Source organism: Passer domesticus, chromosome 27, assembly GCF_036417665.1.
Source record: "Passer domesticus isolate bPasDom1 chromosome 27, bPasDom1.hap1, whole genome shotgun sequence".
NCBI lineage: Eukaryota > Metazoa > Chordata > Aves > Passeriformes > Passeridae > Passer > Passer domesticus.
Genome location: NC_087500.1, coordinates 3,279,537 through 3,297,937, shown reverse-complemented (window position 1 = coordinate 3,297,937; position 18,401 = coordinate 3,279,537). Strand labels below are relative to the sequence as shown.

The 18,401-nt window shown below is 65.9% G+C and overlaps 3 protein-coding genes across 3 annotated transcripts; 1 reads left to right on the top strand and 2 right to left on the bottom strand.

Annotated features, from left to right (window-relative positions):
- The first annotated feature begins 67 nt into the window (after positions 1–67).
- Positions 68–6,803, top strand: TUBG1 (tubulin gamma 1). The gene is made up of 11 exons (XM_064400179.1): positions 68–228; positions 468–580; positions 1,006–1,173; positions 1,346–1,414; positions 2,191–2,270; positions 2,857–2,983; positions 3,658–3,744; positions 3,965–4,114; positions 5,358–5,510; positions 5,823–5,984; positions 6,135–6,803. The coding sequence occupies exons 1-11, from the start codon at positions 180–182 to the stop codon at positions 6,330–6,332; spliced, it is 1,356 nt and encodes a 451-aa protein (XP_064256249.1). The 5' UTR covers positions 68–179; the 3' UTR covers positions 6,333–6,803.
- Positions 6,804–7,724: 921 nt separating this feature from the next.
- Positions 7,725–15,051, bottom strand: PLEKHH3 (pleckstrin homology, MyTH4 and FERM domain containing H3). The gene is made up of 13 exons (XM_064400039.1): positions 14,773–15,051; positions 12,904–12,959; positions 12,171–12,259; positions 11,851–12,045; positions 11,513–11,670; positions 11,234–11,357; positions 10,305–10,602; positions 10,003–10,210; positions 9,637–9,773; positions 9,399–9,519; positions 8,868–9,317; positions 8,603–8,794; positions 7,725–8,522 (listed from the first exon to the last, which is right to left on the bottom strand). The coding sequence occupies exons 1-13, from the start codon at positions 14,923–14,925 to the stop codon at positions 8,340–8,342; spliced, it is 2,364 nt and encodes a 787-aa protein (XP_064256109.1). The 5' UTR covers positions 14,926–15,051; the 3' UTR covers positions 7,725–8,339.
- A 1,690-nt stretch (positions 15,052–16,741) lies between these two features.
- On the bottom strand, positions 16,742–18,186 carry CCR10 (C-C motif chemokine receptor 10). The gene has a single exon (XM_064400099.1). The coding sequence runs from the start codon at positions 18,150–18,152 to the stop codon at positions 17,100–17,102; it is 1,053 nt and encodes a 350-aa protein (XP_064256169.1). The 5' UTR covers positions 18,153–18,186; the 3' UTR covers positions 16,742–17,099.
- Positions 18,187–18,401: the final 215 nt, after the last annotated feature.

Below are 18,401 nucleotides of genomic sequence, written 5' to 3'. Positions count from 1 at the left end.
GCGCGCCGCCATCTTGGCGCATGCGCGGACCGCCCATCCCGCCGGGACGCACGCGCGTTGCCAGGGCGCCACCGCCCCGGAAGCGGGCAGCGCGCACGCGCAGTGCCGTTGGCGCCGGCGGGAGACGCGGCGGTACCGGAGCCGGGCGGGGCGCGGAGCGGAGCGGAGCCTCGGCCGCGATGCCGCGGGAGATCATCACCCTGCAGCTGGGCCAGTGCGGCAACCAGAGTGAGCGCGCCACGGCCGCGGCGGGCCCGGGGGAGCGCGCACCGGGCGCGGTCGGGATGCTGTGGGTGGGGGGGGCAGTTAGCGGGGCCTGGCGGGACGGGGCGGGGCCTGAAGCGGGAGGGGCGGGGCCTGAAGCGGGAGGGGCGGGGCCTACGGGACGGGGCGCTCCGGGCCTTGCCCCGGTCCCGGCCCCGGTCCCGCTCCCGCTGCCCGGCCCGTCTGAGCGCGCCTCCCCGCAGTCGGCTTCGAGTTCTGGAAGCAGCTCTGCGCCGAGCACGGCATCAGCCCCGAGGGCATCGTGGAAGAGTTCGCCACCGAGGGCACCGACCGCAAGGACGTCTTCTTCTACCAGGTACCGGCGGCGCCGCGCCGGGGAGCGGGCGCACGGCGCGCAGCGAGCTGCCCCGCTCCCCGCGGGGCTCCGTGCCCCGGCGGGGCGGCTCCCCGGCTGTGCCCCTTGCGCAGCCCCGGCGGGCACGGGGCCGCGGGCGGGCGGTGACCGTGCCGGTGGCGGCGGCTCGGCCCCGGCTCCCGCCCGCCCGCGCTCCCGCGGTGTTTGTGGCGCTCCGGAGGCGGAGCAGAGGCACGCGGCTGTGGCTGCCCTAGACAGAGCGTTATGTAAGCAGCGAGGGCTCCTCCCCTGCCGCGCTGGGGGCGCAGACGCTGCGCAGCCCCAGCCTCTCTTGCCCAGCCCGGCCTCGGGGGCTCGGCTGCAGCCGGGGGTGGCTCGTGCTTGGCGGTGGAAGTGGCACCCAGATCCTCTTGCTCCCGTTGTAGGCAGATGATGAGCACTACATCCCCCGGGCCGTGCTGCTGGACCTGGAGCCCCGTGTCATCCACTCCATCCTCAACTCCCCCTACGCCAACCTGTACAACCCAGAGAACATCTACCTGTCTGAGCATGGAGGGGGAGCTGGCAACAACTGGGCCAGTGGCTTCTCGCAGGTACCAGCCCTAGTGCTGCTGGGTGAGACTGCTCAGCCCTGGGGCTGTGTCCTGTGTCCCACCCCGGGCACAGACCACGCTGCCAGTCTGACTCACCTTCACACTGAGCTGGAGCAGCTCTTGTCCATGTTCTGTGGGAAAGGAGCAAAACCAGTCCCGGTCTCTCTTGCAGGGAGAAAAGATCCATGAGGATATTTTTGACATAATAGACAGAGAGGCTGATGGGAGTGACAGCTTGGAAGTAAGTAAACAAGGGATTTGGATCTGGTGGCCCTGCCTGGGGTTTGCCCAGCTGGGTTGCTCGTTGTGAGGTTGAGCTCAGCACTCTGGTGGGCACAGACTAGCTCAGTGAGCTTCTAGGCACAGGACATGTGGAGAGGGGATCTGGGGACAGGAGATCTGTCCATCCCCACTCCACATGCCAGCCTGCCCCAGAAGTTCTCTCACTGTTTGCTTGTGGGGCATTTTTCTTTATGTTGTCCATGTGAATCCATACCCTGTGTGCAGACTGACAGGGCTGTCAGGTGCTCATGTCAGGCTGTGACGTGGCAGCAGGGAAGGGAGAACATCACTAAAAGAAGCTGGCAGGAGATTCCAGTGCCTGTTGTGGGAGCTGAGCATGTGGGAGCTGCCCTGGAGTCGCCAGTGGGAGCTTGGCCTCAGTCATTCTGGGAGGAGGGAGGGATGTGAAGGACCCAGGAAAGAACATGCAGTCCCATTTCCTGTGACTGTCTGGACCCTGGAGGTGACATTGGAGCTGTTCCAGTCCTGTTCTGGGTGGGAGGAACCTGAATGCTCTCAAGCAGCTGTTGCACTTTGAGGGGTGTGCAGAGATGTGGATCCCACAGTGTGGGCAGGAGTGGCCTGAGGAGCTGGGCTCAGTCTCTGCTGCATCCCTGCTGCCACGAGGAGCTGTGGCCCTGTCTGGCAGGTCTCTGCTGGAGGAAGCAGGGGTGACACATTGTCTGCCTGCTCTGGGGCTGAGCTTCACCCTCAGCACCTGCTGCTTCCTTCCAGGGGTTTGTGCTTTGCCACTCCATTGCTGGTGGAACAGGCTCTGGGCTGGGCTCGTACCTCCTGGAGAGACTGAATGACAGGTGAGCACAGCCCTGTCCCCTTCCCACACGGCAGAGGCTGGCCCAGCCTGGGCAGCCTGCCTGGAGCTGGAGAGCGCTGACTCAGAGCCACCACCCCCACCCAAACACTGCCTTGTGCAATCCCTGGCGTGCTGCCTGCACAAGGCTGCCTCCTGATACGCCTGGGGACTTCAGAGGCTCTGAAGCTGGACTTGATCTGTCCAAGCTCTGCCTTCCCTCAGCCCTTCTTATCAGGCAGCTGCCTGCGGACACCCTGACGGTGCAGGGGGGGGTGGGAGGCTCTGGCTGAAGGCTGTGAGCTGCCATGCTGGCCTGTTTCAGCTTGCATCCTCTTGAAAATACTTGTGAGCAGCTGCTTAATCAGCCTGTGGATGGCTCAGCCTCCCTGTAGCTCCTCTGGCAGCCAGCTCCTGTGCTGCTGGGGTAGGCATTGCTGGGACACATTCTCTCCCTCCCTGGGAGCCACTCTGGCTGCAGCTTTGGTGACTCACCCTGTCCTGAGCCCTGGAGACTGCTTAGGCAGCTTGTGGGAGGGGAGAGTGCAGCTTGATGGTGTTAACCCTTGAGGTGCTGCACTTCTCCCTAGGTATCCCAAGAAACTGGTGGAGACCTACTCGGTGTTCCCAAACCAGGATGAGATGAGCGATGTTGTCGTCCAGCCCTACAACTCCCTGCTGACACTGAAGAGGCTGACCCAGAATGCTGACTGTGTGGTAAGAGGCCTGTGCTGCAGCCAGCCCTGAGGAGATGGCCCTGTCCCCAGAGCTCAGAACTGCAGCCCATCCTGGGCCAGCACTGTGTGCCAGCAAGCCCCAGGTGCAGCAGTGAGTGTGCCCTGAACAGAATGGCCAAGCAGATGTGGCCCCAGAGACCCTCACAGGTGCTAACCCCTGCAGAGCTGCCTGGCATTTCTGCCTTGGGTCCAGCAGATCTTCCCAAGGCACTGAGGACTGGCTGTGCTTCCTCTGTAGCAGTGCTGCAGCCCCTGCATGCATGCAGCACCTGTGTCATGTGCAGCACCCACAGCAGCCCCAGCCAGGCAGCGCCTTCAGCCTGCACCGGGGCCTTTGGCCACGTCTGACCAGACTCTGGGGCTGCTCCCTGCATGTGGCAGTGCAGGAGCAGTTGCACTGGAGCTGCTGCTGGCCCAGGGGCAGAGCTCTTTGGGAGAGCACGGGGAGCACAGCCAGGAAGGAGGAACAAGGTTCCATTGACGGTGTCGGTTACGTGCCACATGAGTCAGCTTGTGGTTTCAAGTGTCTGCCACTTGTGCAGAGGGCTCCTCTCAGGGCCTGTGCTGGACCACCAGGGCCCTGGGACACGTGGCCAGGTCTGGCCTTCCTCAGCTGCCTCAGGGGCCCTTCACAGAGCCAGGTTTCTCTTGCAGGTGGTTCTGGACAACACAGCCTTGAATCGGATCGCGACAGACCGGCTGCACATTCAGAACCCGTCATTCTCACAGATCAACCAGCTGGTGAGAAGGACTTTTCCCTCAGGAAAAGCAAGCACAGGGTTTCCCTGCTGTGCTCAGTTTAGTCTGAACCAGCTTCGTGGGCTGGGCTCAGGGGTGGGCAGCCTGGAGCTGTGAGTGAGGGTCCTGTGCCCTTCCAGGTGCCCCAGCTTCCCTTGGCACGTCAGTGTGAGGCAGATTTTGACACTCTGTGACCCTCTGCTCACCCCGTCCTCTCTCCTAGGTGTCCACCATCATGTCTGCCAGCACCACCACGCTCAGGTACCCCGGCTACATGAACAACGACCTCATTGGGCTGATTGCCTCTCTGATCCCCACGCCCCGGCTGCACTTCCTCATGACGGGCTACACGCCGCTCACCACCGACCAGTCGGTAAGGCAGGCTCTCCTCCCCATCCCCGGGGGCAGAGGAGCTGCCACACTCACCTTGCAGCATCCGTCAGCCCCGTGAGCTGTCACTGCACGCCCCAAATCCCAGCCCCACGTGCTCACACCACATGACTGCAGCGTGTGCAATGAATCAGACCTGAGCAGGCAGCTGTGCTTGTGCCAGGCTACCTGCTGCATGCATCAGGGTGGCTGTCGAGGTCCTCAAGGTCTGGACTGGCAAAAGCCACCCTTAGCAGTGATGAGAGCAAGGCCAGGAGAGTGGCCTTGCCAGTCCTGCCACCCCCATGAGCCATCAGCTTCAGCAATTTGGGTCCAAACACTAATGCTCATTGTCACTGGTGGTGGGTTACAGGTGTCAGCCATTTCCTGAAGCTCAGTCTGTGTCTGAGAGTGAATTTGCCACCCCTCTGCACTTCAAGTGCTGCTTCTTGTGTCTTGCTGGTCCCTAACCAGTGCCCCCCAGCCCCCTGGTGCCAGTGGGGCAGTTCTGTTTTGGGAGGTGCTCACCTGCACTGACCCACCACGGCCCGGAAGGAACTAACAGCTGCTCCTCTCCTCTCCCTGCGTGCATTTCCTCAGGATGTTTCTCAGAGAAGCAAATCTGAAAAACTGCTGGCTCTGAAAAGGGTATCAGTGTGTGATCTGTCCTCTGAGAGAGGAGTGTGCACAGGGCTCAGCCAACAGCTCAACCAGTGCAGGAGGGGGCTGGCAGCTCATCCAGCTGTCCCTGCTGTGGGCAGCCTGGGTGCTGGCCCTGGCTTGTGCCCCCTGGCCAGTAGCAGCTCTTGGTCCAGGCTGCCCATAGCTCAGAGCTGGGCAAGGCAGGGAGGGCATGCAGTGGAGAACAGCCCCTTTCCTGCTGAACCCCCACTGCTCCCTGCCTGGCAGTGGGACAGGACCCATGTTTGACAGCAAAAACATGAAACAGATCCCTGTCCCTCTGTTCTCAGCTGAGCTTCACCCCCAGCCTTGCTGTGCTGCAGGGTGTGGGCCAGACAGCCCCCACGCTGGAGCCTCCACTTACACTTTGTTTCTTGGCCTGGCTGTGCCTGTTGTGCAGTGTTGGGATTTCCGTGTCTTGCATGTGGCTTTGCATGTGACTGCATGCCCGGGGTGAGGGCATTTCTGTCCAGCTGCCCCCCCGTTCCTGTGCGAGTGTGTACCAGGCAGCAGGAGGGCAGGGAGCAGCACACCTACTGCCTCTGACCCCTGGCTGGCCCATGCAGGTGGCCAGTGTGAGGAAAACCACAGTCCTGGACGTGATGAGAAGGTTGCTGCAGCCTAAAAACGTGATGGTGTCCACAGGGCGAGACAGGCAGACCAACCACTGCTACATTGCCATCCTCAACATCATCCAGGGCGAGGTGGATCCTACACAGGTGAGTCCCCGTGGCTGTTCAGGTACTGATGGCCATGGTGTGGCACAGGGAGGAGCATGGTCACTGTGCAGGGATCCTGGGCTGAGGCTAGGCATTGCCTGAGATTCAGATTGCTGAATTGCCTGAGATTCAGAGAGCTGGCTTCAGATTGCTCCGGTTTGGGCTTTGGCCTCATGGAAAGGCAGCAGTCATGCTGGAATGACTGAATTACTGAAATGAGTCCCCGTGGCTGTGGGGAGCAGCTCCTGGCTCTGCTGCAGCCAGCCTGTTTGTCCCTCACCCTGCTGTCCCTTGCTGCTCTCATCCCACCAGGTTCACAAGAGTCTGCAGCGGATCCGGGAGAGGAAGCTGGCCAACTTCATCCCCTGGGGCCCCGCCAGCATCCAGGTGGCTTTGTCCCGCAAGTCCCCTTACCTGCCGTCAGCTCACCGCGTCAGTGGCCTCATGATGGCCAACCACACCAACATCTCCTCGGTGAGCGCCTTCCCTCCCAGCCCTGCAGCCCCAGCCCTCGTGTCTCCTCGTTGTGGGCCTGTCACAAAGCCAGGCACGGGGGCGGGTGGCTCCCAGCAGGGCTCAGTCCTGCTGGCTTCCCTGGGGAGCTGACTTGGCGCCGCTCTCCAGCTGTTCGAGCGGACGTGCCGGCAGTACGACAAGCTGCGCAAGCGAGAGGCCTTCCTGGAGCAGTTCCGCAAGGAGGACATCTTCAAGGACAACTTCGACGAGCTGGACAACTCCCGGGAGATCGTGCAGCAGCTGATCGATGAGTACCACGCAGCCACGCGCCCTGACTACATCTCCTGGGGCACGCAGGAGCAGTGAGTGCCCTGCCGGGAGACGGGAAGGTCCCTGGGCACCCCCACGCACGCCGTGCCCACGTTTGTCACCCCTCAGCGCTGCCTGGCGTGGCAGAGCCCTCGTGCCAGTGCTCCTCTGTGGAAAGCTCTGTGTGGGGAGCCTGCAGCTCCTCGGCGGGGCTCAGCCCCCGCCCCACCGTGTGCCCTGGCCCAGGACAGGACTGGGGCAGCTGCGCGCTCTGCTGGGAGGGAACCTCTGCCTGTGGGAGCAACACTTGCTGTGAGGAGGAGGAGAGTGACCCTGGGGCTGGGAACAGGCCTGGCCCCCTGAGTTTGGGTGCACAGAACCCCCGTGGCCAAAGGCTCCGTGTGGCTGAGCTAGTCCTTGCCCTGGGCAGGAGCCTTGTTCCTCCTTGGCCAGATCAGGCCTGGGGCACGGGCTGTATCTATATTTTTGTAGGTTATTTTGCTTTAATAAAGGCTGTTCCTGCACTGATGCTGCCTGCATGACTCCACATTGAACAGCCAGGCAGGGAAGCCAGATGCAGAGACTGAGTTTGGTGCTTGCCTTGTCTGGCTGGCCAGCTGGGCCCATTGCACAGGAGAACCATGGCTACTGCTCACTGACATGCCCTGGGCTGTGCAGGGCCAGCTCTGCCCCGGCTGGCAGTGCCATGGGGCCCAGGCAGCACTGGGCAACTGCAGCAGAGCCAGAAATACTGGCAGGACCTGCCAGCACGGCTGACCAGGGCTGGGACTGGCACCGCCCTGCCCGCAGAGCACACAGCACCCACATGGATCTTCTGCAGGAAGGAGGCCCTTGCAGGGGTGGGCCGTGAGGGGCTGGGGGTGCCCTCACCACTCAGGACCCGAGGCAGGGACGGCAACACCAGGAAGGACGTGGGCATGAGGCCGTACAGTGTCAGGGGTATGGACACAGCAGCGCTGGTCCTGGCCTGTGGGAGCTGGGCTGTGGCCTGGGGACAAGGGGCAGTGCTGGCGCCATCCCAAGCCCGGGCAGCCCAAGGTGAAAATTAGCATTTTCCTCTTACCCTTTGGGGCACAGAGCAGGTGACTAAAAATACAGCCACTGTGGCAGCACGGGCTCCCACGCCCTCTTTGGCAGCGGCCCCCGTGGCTGGGGCAGTTCCCCCCCCGGGGCAGCCAGTGCCAGGGGCTGCCGGGGAGCTGGAGCTGCCTGTGCTCTTGGTGAAATGCCAAAGGTCGCCTGGCAATGACCAGAGGGACAGCAGTCCCTGCCCCCAAGGACACTCTGTGCTGCTCCTCCCCGCTGCCTGTCCCAGGCCCTGCTGCCCCAGGGATCCGACTGTCCCAGCCTCCTGCTGTCAACCCACGCTCCAGGACAGGAGGCCCAGCCTTTCCTTTGTGCATTTATTTAGAAAAACAACCAACCAACCCCCCCCCCCCCCAATCCCAAGACAGAACCAACAAACTCTACAGAGGCAACACTGAAGGGCTGAGCCCCAGCCGTACCAGCTGCCACTCCACCAGCCACCCCTGTGACATAAACCTGGCCACAGGGCCACCGCAGAGCCCAGCCACTCACGCAGGAGGAGCCCATGGGTCCCCAGGGCAGCTTGGCCAAAAGCCGCCCGCAGCTTTCCAGAAGGGTGGGTCCAGAGGACGGACAGACAGATGATGGCACAGCACTGCTGCCTGGTACCCTCTGCTCTGCCCAGGGCACGAGCAGAGTGGCCAGGCCACACAAGTGCTGGAGGCAAAGGCACCAGGGTATAGGGGACGGGGACAGGCCTGGGGGCAGCGTGGGGGACGCAGTGAGGCGACCCCGCTGCCCACCAGGGAAAGTGCTGGGAGACGTGGGGCGCGCAGGCGTCTCAAAATAAATTAAGGGAATAGCCAGAAAGGCAATGGCAGTGGGGGAGCACGACCCCCTGGCCCCCTGCTCTTTGGAGCAGCTGGGGGCCAGCACAGACCTGCCACTCACTGCCAGGCTTGGCTGCCCTCCCATCCTGGCCATCGCAGCCCCTGCGTGGCCACAGCAGCTGCTGGGCTAGCTGTGGGAGGAACCCACTGGCGGCCGGTGCTGCCAGGGCCCGGGTGCAGGGCAGAGCCCCTGGGGCAGCACAGGGGGCTCCAAAGTGGGGGGACTGGCAGGAGGCTCCTGGGGCCGGGGCAGCCGCTGGGCACCCGCAGAGGCGAGGTACGTGTTGAGGAGCTGGGCAATCTCATCCACCTGCAGGGAGAGGGGACACAGGGGGTCAGTCTGGGGCACCCTTGGTGAGAGAGGAGGGTGGAGGGATGGCAGCCCCTTACCTGGGAGGTCTCAAAGAGCAGGTCTCGATCCTCCACGGAGAGGCGGAAGGTGCTGCTGTCAGAGGCACCAAAGGAGGAGATGCGGCCGTAGCAGAAGCTGTCCAAGGGCTCGGGCTCTCCCGGCTTGTAGAGCGAGACAGCCTTGGCTCCAATGCCCAGCCACAGGCGCTGGGGCCCAGGGCCCACCGGGCTCTGCAAGGGAGAGGCGTGTCAGGGTTGCCCACTGCCAGGGCTGCCCCCGTACCACGCCCAGCCGGGGCCTCACCGCCTGCAGGTCGACATCGAAGAGCGTGGAGCCAAAGCCAGGCCACTCCCGCACCAAGGCCACGTAGGCGGCCATGGCCTCGGGCCGGCCCATTCCCTGCAGCAGCTTCCACTTCTCCACGATGGCAGCCATGGTGCTGGCCCCCTCCTCACGCAGCCGGCCCCGCAGGCGCTGGTCCCGCTCCGCCCGTTGCTTGGCCAGCGCTTGGCCCCAGAGCCCCCCGGCCAGCAGCCCGGCCCGCAGCCGGGCCCCCCGGCACTTGGCGGGGGGCCGGTGGGGCAGGGGCGGCAAGCGGGCGTGCAGCACGTGGGGAGGGAAGAGCTCCTCCAGGCGCGGAAAGGGCGCGTGGGTGGAGAAGTCGCTGTTGAGGCTCTGCAGGCGCAGGGCCGCCAGCGTCTGCAGCGTCTCCTCGGATGTGGGCACGTAGCCCCGCAGCACCATCTCGTGCGCCTGTGAGAGAGAGAGGGGTGAGCTGGCACGGCCACCACGGCACGCCATGGCATGGCACGGCCGCCCCAGCACGCCACTCACCTGCTCAAAGAGGAGGGCAAACTCCAGGCTGTCCCGTGGGACGTTGTCCGTGTCCAGGAAGCCGTAGTGCTTGAAGCAGAGCCGGCACGGTGGGTCCTGCTCCCGGTCCTCTCCAGCCAGGCTGCAGCAGACAAGAATGGCTTCATCAGCTTGTGGATGTGCCCCATACCCATCTGTCCCCTCCCACCCGTGGCCCCCCAGCCCCTCTCCTCCATAGGCAGCAGAAGAGGACATTTACTTTTCAAACCTGGTGAGGACATCAGCCAGCAGTGTGGCACTGCCCACTGGCTGCTCCCGTCGCCGGGACTGCTCGTAGAGCGCAAAGAGGTTGGGGCTCTGGGACAGCCCCAGGCGTGACACAAGCTCCTGGGCCACCTGGGCGAGACAAAGGCAACCGATGGTGACCACGTGTTCCTGGCCACGGCACTCAGGGCTGTAAAGGGACACAGAGAGGTCATGGTGGGCAAAGGCAGACAGCCCCGGCCCCTCTCCACCATGGCTCAGCTGGGAGAGACCCTGCTCACCTGCTGTGGCACACTGCCCACCCAACCCTGTGCATCAAAATGTCCCCAGCCCCCTGCCTGGCACAGCCACAACCCCTCACCTCCTCGGCTGTGGTGTGGGAACTGATGGCCACGCTGCAGGCGGGCGCCCCAGGGCAGTGCACCGTGCAGATCATCTCTTGCCGCTGCATCAGCACCAGGATCTCCTCCAGAGAGGGCACACACTCCCTCCCCTTCGTCTTTCCCAACGCCTCTCGGATGAAACAAGCATACTTGGCCATCTCCGAGGCAGGGAAACGGTTCTCTGTCCTGCAGAAGAAATGCCAGGAGGATCAGGCACTGCTCTGAGGGGCGCTGACACCTGGCGAGCTCCCTGGTGCCAGCTAGCACCCCTGGCACTCACCTGTCCAGGTGGAAGCGCAGGAAGCGCAGGACAGGCGGGGAGGGCAGGAAGGTGCAGCTCATGCAGGTGAGGAGCTGCCAGTAGTGCAGGTCGCCCTGCCCGCCCGGCGCCGGCGGCTCCGTAGTCTGCTTCACCAGCTGGCAGTAGATCTCATCCACCAGCGGCGGCAGGTCCAGGCAGGTCTGCAGGACACCCTGCATCAGCGGCACCGGGTCCCGCTCTGACTCCAGCTGCTGCAGCGAGTTGAAGAGCTTCACTGCCTCGTCACGCAGCGTGGTGTAGCTGCGGGGGCCAGGGGCTGTGGGATGGCATGAGGGTTAACAACCCTGTGGGGCCAGGGGCCGTGGGATGGCATGAGGGTTAACAGCCCTGTGGGGCCAGGGGCCATGGGATGGGATGAGGGTTAACAGCCCCGTGGTGTACCTGTGGGGCCAGGGGCTGTGGGATGGGATGAGGGTTACCAACCCCGTGGTGTATCTGTGGGGCCAGGGGCTGTGGGATGGGATGAGGGTTACCAACCCCGTGGTGTAGCTATGGGGGCCAGGGGCTGTGGGATGGGATGAGGGTTAACAACCCTGTGGGGCCAGGGGCTGTGGGATGGGATGAGGGTTAACAACCCTGTGGGGCCAGGGGCTGTGGGATGGGATGAGGGTTAACAACCCTGTGGGGCCAGGGGCTGTGGGATGGGATGAGGGTTACCAACCCCGTGGTGTAGCTATGGGGGCCAGGGGCTGTGGGATGGGATGAAGGTTAACAGCCCCGTGGTCCTCCCCAGGACCCCCTGCCAGCAGCTGGGCACTGTTGTCACACCCAGGGCCAGCCGGGCCCCAGCCCAGTGCCCACCTGCCCTGCACAGCATCCAGCCCAGCCATCACTGCTGCCAGCCTGGTGTGTAGGACCCAGCTCTGTGCCCCCCAGCTGCCGCTCACCGCTTTGGTCCAGGCTGCCGTAGGGGAAGGGCAGCAGGGGAGCGTAGAGGGGGCCACTGGTGTAGCGCAGGATGGGGTTGCAGCGATAGATCTGCTCCAGAACCTCGGGGCTGTCTCTGTGCTCCTGGGGGCAAAGCAACAGCAACAGTTGCAGAGGGGTAACCCAGCCGAGTGCCTGGCACAGACCCCCACCACCACCCTGGGGCGCGCAAGGCCCCAAACACCCACCCCAGTGCTGCCCAGGCTGCGGGCACGGGCAGCCCGGTGCCATGGGCTCACCTCGACATCACGCATGAGCAGCTGGGTGGGCGTTTGGACAGGGGCTTTGCTGTCAATGACCTTCTGCACGGCGCACACCCAGCGCACAGCCTCGTTGAGGTGCTCCGTGTACAGGCGGTAGCAGTGCTTCCTGCCAAACACCGTCACGCTCCAGTAGCCTGCGAGGGACAGAGCCACTCACCCACTGTCCCCAGCACCCCAGCCAGGCTGGCTCAGCGCCCCAGGGCTCAGCACAGCCTCTCCTCTGGGCAAAAGAAGCCCGCAGGGCTGGGAGGGTAACACAGGGTACAAGTTGTGCCGGGAAGATGCAGCCCAGCCAAGAGGCATGGGCACCTCACCCGTCTCCTTGTAGAGCTGCTTGTCTGGCCAGAGCACGGAGCAGAGGCTGGTGAGCACCAGGGAGCCCAGGCGCCTGGCCCCTTTCTCGTTGCTGCTGTAGTAGTCCAGGGAGTCAGGAGTCAGCACGAACCAGTACTTGCGAGGACGGATCCAGGGGGTCTTCATGCAGCCCCGCGTCTCCCGCTGCAGCCAGCCTGGGAAGGGGAACCCTCAGCCTCACTGACATCCACCCCACGGGCTTCTCAGCACGGGGAAGGGTCTGCACGGGTCTGACCATCCCTCTGGGGTGGGAGCAGCCACGGCTGGGGCACAATCCCACCTTTCACGAGAGCGTCAGGGTCATCCTCCACTGGCCCTGGGCCCTTCTCCACGATGAGGCTGCGCATCTCCTCTGCAACAAGCAGGGACCTGAGGACAACACGGGGCTGAGCTCAGATACCCGTGGGGGTCTCCCACAGCCCCTGAGCAGGGAGCTGGCCTCGGGACTGGGTCCCAAGGGGCTCTGGGCACCCCACAGCCCTGCGGTGGGAACACGGCACAGTCATTGGGTGCAAATGACCCCAGCTAAAAATAAGCTGTTTGCAGTCTTGGCCCTGCCAAGGAATTCGGAAAATGAACAACCAGGAAGGAATGTTGGCAGCAGCGTCAGTACTGCGAGTACAGCGAGCGAGCAGGCCCCTGTGCCCCAGCACCCCGTCTTCCTCAGCCCCAACACCCCCAGGGCACAGCCTGTGCTGATGGACACAGCCTGGCAGAGCCTCCTGGCACAGGAAGAGTCATGCACAGCCCCATCAGCTAAGCCTGCGGCAGTCAAGCCATCTGGCATGGCAGGGGGATGGAGACATGCCTGAGGATGCGCCAGGGACGGGGACAAGCACGGCAGTCCCGGCTCTGCCACTCCCTGCTCCACCTGACACAGCAGCACAGCCTGGTGCCAGCTCGGTGGGCAGGATGGTTCAGCACACGCCAGCACCAGGGCAACCTCCCACAACGTGCCAGTCCCTCAGCTCCTGCAGCACCACACAAGGGACACAAGGCAGGGGGACACTCACCGCTCCGAGCCGCTGCTGCTACGGGTGGGCTGGCTCAGGCTCACCTCCAGGGATCCCTGGGGAGGAAGGAGACATCTCAGCCCCACGATCATTACCTGGCACTCCTGGCCATCCTCCCGCATGACTGTACGCCTCCTCATCAACCCGGGGAGACAGGCTCACATCCTGCTGCCATGGGGCAGAAGAGCCCTGGCACCCGCAAGGCCACGGCAAGAAGCAGGGCTGCAGCTGGGGCACCCCGGGTGCGGGGGCAGCCGGCGGGCGCGCTGGCCGTGTGTCCTCAGCTGACCCAGCTGGCTGAATACCGTGCAGAATTGCACAAGGTCAGTGCTGAGTAATACGCTTACGGCACAAAGTCCCATTGTAATGGGGCCGCTGACTTCCTGCCCGCGGCGGTGGGACGCAGCACTGGGAAGTCCCTGGCCCTTGCAGTGGGACAGGGTCAGTTCCTCCTCACGCAGCACAACTTGACATGGACGGTGCCACTCACGTGACAGCGCTGGCACACATGCTGGGACACGAGGCAGAGCCCAGGCACAGGCAGGCACCGGGCGGGCAGGGCGCCCGGCACAGTGGGGTGCGGGGACATGGCAGCACCGGCAGTGTGCTGTCCTGGGAGATGCACGGGAGCTCCTGCCAGCTGCAGCCCAACAGGGCAGCTAGAGGCTCGACAGGCCAGAGCACGCAACGCCAAGAAAAAGAGACAGATGCTAAAAATAGTGACAGGGAGGGGGGAGCCGCCGCAGGTATGGCTGCGCCGTGGGGCAGGGCCGGGCGCCACTGACCTGTGGCATTAAGGGCACCTGTCACACGCTGCTGGTACCCATGCACAGGGCCAGCTCCTCCAGACACTGTCCCACTGGGGAGGGCCCCACACGCTCCGCAGGGCTGCGGGCATGGAGGCAGTGCCTAGCCTCTCGCGGGCAGCCCAGAGGAGGCAGCGGTGGCAGCCGGCTCTTTCTCAGGGATATAAATAAACAGCAGAGGAGCTGCGGCGACAGGGCCAGGGTAGCTGCTCCCACGCTCCCACGAAGGGGCGGCTGACTCCGTGGCTTTCCAAGGACCCCCTGGCCACAGCAAAGTGCTCTCGGGGGAGCTGGCGTCACCAGTCGCCCACGCCAGCCCGGAGCCAGTGCTGGATGTGGGAAGCCCAAAGACGGTTCCTTACGTAGTTGTGCCCTTGGCACTGCCACCAGCTCCCAGAGGGACCAGCTCCAGCCCTGTCACTGTCCCCACGGGCTGGCACTGCTGTGAAAGGGGACGTGCTGCTAGGCACCGACAGAGCCAGGGCCGTGCCCGCAGCGGGCAGGAGAGAGGGGCCACAGCAAGCGGGACCAGACAGCCAGCATCCCCTGCGTTCCCCGAGTCCGGGCTGGGATTCGGCCGCACGGCTCTCGGTGCAGGAGAGCGGCGGGACAGACCGGAGCCCGGGGAGCTGCCCCGCACCCCGCGCTATCAGCCGCCGCACACGCAGCCCGGCCGGAGGAAGCACCGGTTTCCGCCGCTCCGCTTCCCTCCAGAGAGGAAGCAGCCGCAGACGGGAGATCCAGGCCCGCTCTCCGCGCCCGGCACGTGCTCCCGGGACAGCCCCGGTCCGCTCCGCCGGGGCTCTCCGGGGCTCCGCCGCGAGTTTGCCACGGTAGCCGCGACCCCCGTCCTAAGGAGCGGGCAGCCCGGGCCGAAGCGGGCAGGAGCACCGAGCGGGACGGTCGGTCCTGCCCCGCGGGCCCGGGACCTCCGCGCCCGCCCGCCCGGAGCCTTCCCGGGGCTGCGGCTCGCCCGCACCCGCCGGAACGACGCGCCCCGCACCCAGCGGGACCACCCCGGTGCTCGTCCCGGTGGCCGTCCCAGAGCCGCTGCCGGCCCCACCTGGTCTCCCTGGGCGCGGAGCTCGAAGGACGCCTCCTCCTCCTCTTCGGCCTCGCCGTCCGCCTCCCGCTCCGCCTCGCCGTAGTCCCGCCGCAGCAGCGTGAAGCCCCGCCGACAGCACAGCAGCCACCACAGCCCGCCCGGGAACGGCATCGCCCCGCCGACACCAACGGGACGGCACCGGGACGCGACGGGACCGGCCCGCCCCGCGCACCGGCCGCCGGCCCCGCCGCCGCCCCGGGCGGGCCGGGCCGCGCGTCACCGGGCGCCGCCAATCGCCGCGCGCGGCCCGGGGCGGAGCTCCCGCCCGGGGCGGCGGGGCCGGGCCGCCGGTGCGTCAGCGGCGGGGCGGGGGCAGCGCGGGCCGGGCTGCGGCAGGGCCGGGGCTGCCGGAGCCGCCGCCGGCGGGGCGCACCGGGTACCCTCGGCACCGGACGGGGGCACCGTCACTGAGCACCGCCTGCGCCCGGTGTGGGCACCGGCACCGGGCGCGGGGCCCTGCCCTGCCCCGCGGCGCCCGCATCGTGCGCTGCCCTGGCTCCTGCGTGCGGCAGCACTGGCGCCTGTCCCAGCACGGCGACTCAGCCCGGTGTGGTGCCAAGTTTGTGCCAGCGGGCAGCACCGTGGGCTCGGTGCTCGGGCAGGAGGACACAGTGGGCAGGAGAACACCGTAGGCAGGAGGGCACCGTGAGCAGAAGGACATCATGGGCAGGAGGACACCGTGGGCAGGAGGGCACCATGCCCAGGCAGGCCCTCATAGCGACTTTCCACAAAGGAGCTGGTGAAGGTGTTCATGGTGGGGTGTCGCAGCTACGTGGCTCAGCTCAGCCCCGGGCTGTGCCCAGTGGCAGAGGGTCCGTGGCACCCTCAAGCCATGGGTGCCATGGCAGCGCCCAGGCCCTGGCCCCACTCCCAAAGGCCCAGGAGTGAAGGCTCTGGCTTTGCTACAGCTGTTGGGTCAGCGCCGTCCCTGGGAGCCGGGCTGCCGGGATGCGCCGGCAGGAAGCGCCGGCTGCCAGCTCCCCTCCCACGCAGCCTGCTCTGGATTGTGCCTGGGGCCGAGCCCCCGGTGTGGGGCCGGCTGTGCAGCCAGGCCAGTCGCCAGCACCCAGCAGAGCCCACCAGCTGCGGGGGCATCAGAGGACTGGAGCGGGACCACCCCAGACCACAGGCTGGGTGGGCAGCAGGGGCAGCTGTGCTGTGTGGCCAAGAACTGCCCGAATCTGGCTCTTGGTGCCCACCGAGGGCTGTGGGGGACAGAGGCCCCTCACCCCGCCTCTGGGGCTGCTGAGCCAGCAGTAACCTGCTTCTGGCCCAGCAGTAGGTGAAGCTTCTGGAAGGGCTTCTTCCAGTCGAGCCCTGAGTCCTGGGCTAATCCCTAACGGAGCAGGGGGTGTACACGAATAGCCTCCAGCCCCGGCAGCACCGGGAGGTGCTTCCCTGCATGCCCAGCTCTGCTGGGAGGCTCCACGAGCAGCGGCACCGCAGCCGAGCCCAGTCCTGCTCCCGGCACTGGAGCGTTTCCTTAGCCGGGCGAGGGGGACACTGCACGGCCCCATGGCACCATGTGCCAGCCCGTGGCACAAGTGTCGCTCGCCATGTCCTAGCCCGTGGCCATGTGTTGGTCGCCACGTGTCCGGGCCGGGCCAGCCCCAGCGCAGCACCGTGGTGCCGCACAGCCTTGGGCCGGGATGTGCCGTGGCACAGGAGCTCGTGGGGAGAGTGAGGAGGGGAGACAAACCTCCCTCTGCCCCGCCCTGGGTGCAGGACCCAAGGAGGGTTTTTTCGGGGGTCTCTGCTGTCCCCTCTCCGGGGGCTCCCTCCCTGTGGGCTCCCTGTCCCTCCAGCGGCGGGGACGAGCGGAGGGCGAGCAGGAAGCGCGAGCTTCTGCTGCCTCCTGCAGGCATCGCCCGCCGGTGCCGGTGGCCAAGGAGCCGCCCCCGGCCCCACAAACCCCTCCAGGGCAGCGTCACCCCGCACGGAGACCGCGCTCGCCCAGCGGGACTCATTCGGGGTTTATTGTGAGAGTGAGAACCGGCTGCCTGCCAGGCCCCGGTGTTGCACCCACCGAGCGGGCTCACGGCACCGCCCGGACCCCCGGAGCACGCGAAACATTGCACGGCCCGCGGCGCGGGGGCTCTGCAGGGAGCCGGGCAGGGAAGGCACTCTCAGGGCGTGCAGAGGGTTCCGGGGCTGCCCTTCGCTCTGCTCAGGCGTGTGCAGGCGCCCTGCGGGTTGTCTGTGTCCCGGCGCTCACCGGGGCAGGTCTGCGCACGGACGGGGCTGTCCCCGGGGAGTCGCGGAGGGACCGAGCGGGCACCGCGCTCCTACACCGCGTCCAGCCAGGCGGAGAGCGATGTCGGCCGGCGGGGACTGGAGCAGCCGGAGCGGCGCGGGTCCAGGGACCGCACACAGCCGGCGTCGCTGGCGAGCAGCCGCAGCTCCCGGCGGAAGCGCTGGCCGAGGAAGGCGTAGAGCAGCGGGTTGAGGCAGCAGCGCAGGTACGCCAGCCCGCCCGTGACCAGCAGCGCCAGGTCCTTGCGGCGGCTCTGGGCGCAGCTCATCTCCCAGCTGGTCAGCAGCTCGGCCGCGTCCAGCAGCACCATCAGGCTGTGGGGCAGCTGCAGGGCCACAAACACCACCACCAGGGCCACCAGCACCCGCAGCGCCCGCTGGGGCTGCGCACCGCGGGCCGCCAGCAGTGTCCGTGCCACAGCTGCGTAGCAGATTGTCATCACCAGGCCGGGCACCGCGAAGCTGAGCACCACCTGCAGCAGGCTGGTGGCTCCCCGGGCTGCCTGTGAGACCGCGCGGGGGAAGACGACACGACAGACGCGGCGGTCCTGGTGCTGCTCCGCCTGGCTGAAGATGAACTGGGGCAGTGCTAGCAGCACGGCCAGCAGCCAGGCCAGCCCCGCTGCCAGCCGGCCGTGCCGGCGGGCCCGGGGGCGCAGGCGGCAGGCGGTTGGCACCTGCACAATGGCCACGTAGCGATCCACGCTGATGCACGTGAGGAAGAGGAAGCCGCTGTAGAAGTTGAGGGCGTAGAGCCCCTGCAGCGCCTTGCAGATGGCTGTGTCTGGGGACCAGCCCTGCAGCGCGTCGGTGATGACGAAGGGCAGCATCAGGAGCAGCAGGAGGTCGGACACAGCGAGGTGCAGCAGGCAGAAATCGGTGACACTGCGTGCCTGGCGGTAGCAGGTGTGTGTGAGTAGCACCAGCCCGTTCCCCACTATGCCCAGCAGCAAGAGCAGCAGGTACAAGGCAGGCTGGAAGATGCGGATGAAGCCCTGTACTGGCTGCTTCTCACAGAGCTCAGGCAGCAGGCTGCCCTCGCCCGAGTAGTCATCCTCCCAGGGGTAGAAGTCAGAGGTGGCCATCAGCTCTGTTGAGACGGGGCTGGGAGTCGCCTGTGCAGAGGGAGGCTGAGTGAGGAGAGCTCGGCAGGGGTGGCCCGGCCGCGAGGTGCAGAACCACACCCACGGCAGCCCTCCTCCACCCAACCCAGCCTCGCTGCTGGGAGCCCAGCCTGGGTGTGCCGCAGCCTCGGTCCCTGGTCCTAAATGTGGGGTTTGTTTCTACCTCGCAGCTGCAGATTTCCCATGCTCAGTCATTACAAGAGCCACCAC

What these genes read in the sequence shown, in the direction of transcription:
- TUBG1 (XM_064400179.1), top strand. Translation starts at nt 180, where the DNA reads ATGCCGCGGGAGATCATCACCCTGCAGCTGGGCCAGTGCGGCAACCAG. An exon ending in AGGACGTCTTCTTCTACCAG is followed by an intron (nt 581 to 1,005) that starts GTACCGGCGGCG and finishes CTCCCGTTGTAG; the next exon opens with GCAGATGATGAGCACTACAT. An exon ending in ATGGGAGTGACAGCTTGGAA is followed by an intron (nt 1,415 to 2,190) that starts GTAAGTAAACAA and finishes GCTTCCTTCCAG; the next exon opens with GGGTTTGTGCTTTGCCACTC.
- PLEKHH3 (XM_064400039.1), bottom strand. Translation starts at nt 14,925, where the DNA reads ATGCCGTTCCCGGGCGGGCTGTGGTGGCTGCTGTGCTGTCGGCGGGGC. An exon ending in CCCACACCACAGCCGAGGAG is followed by an intron (nt 9,774 to 10,002) that starts GTGAGGGGTTGT and finishes TGTCTCGCCCAG; the next exon opens with GTGGCCCAGGAGCTTGTGTC. An exon ending in GTCCTCACCAGGTTTGAAAA is followed by an intron (nt 9,520 to 9,636) that starts GTAAATGTCCTC and finishes TGTCTGCTGCAG; the next exon opens with CCTGGCTGGAGAGGACCGGG.
- CCR10 (XM_064400099.1), bottom strand. Translation starts at nt 18,152, where the DNA reads ATGGCCACCTCTGACTTCTACCCCTGGGAGGATGACTACTCGGGCGAG.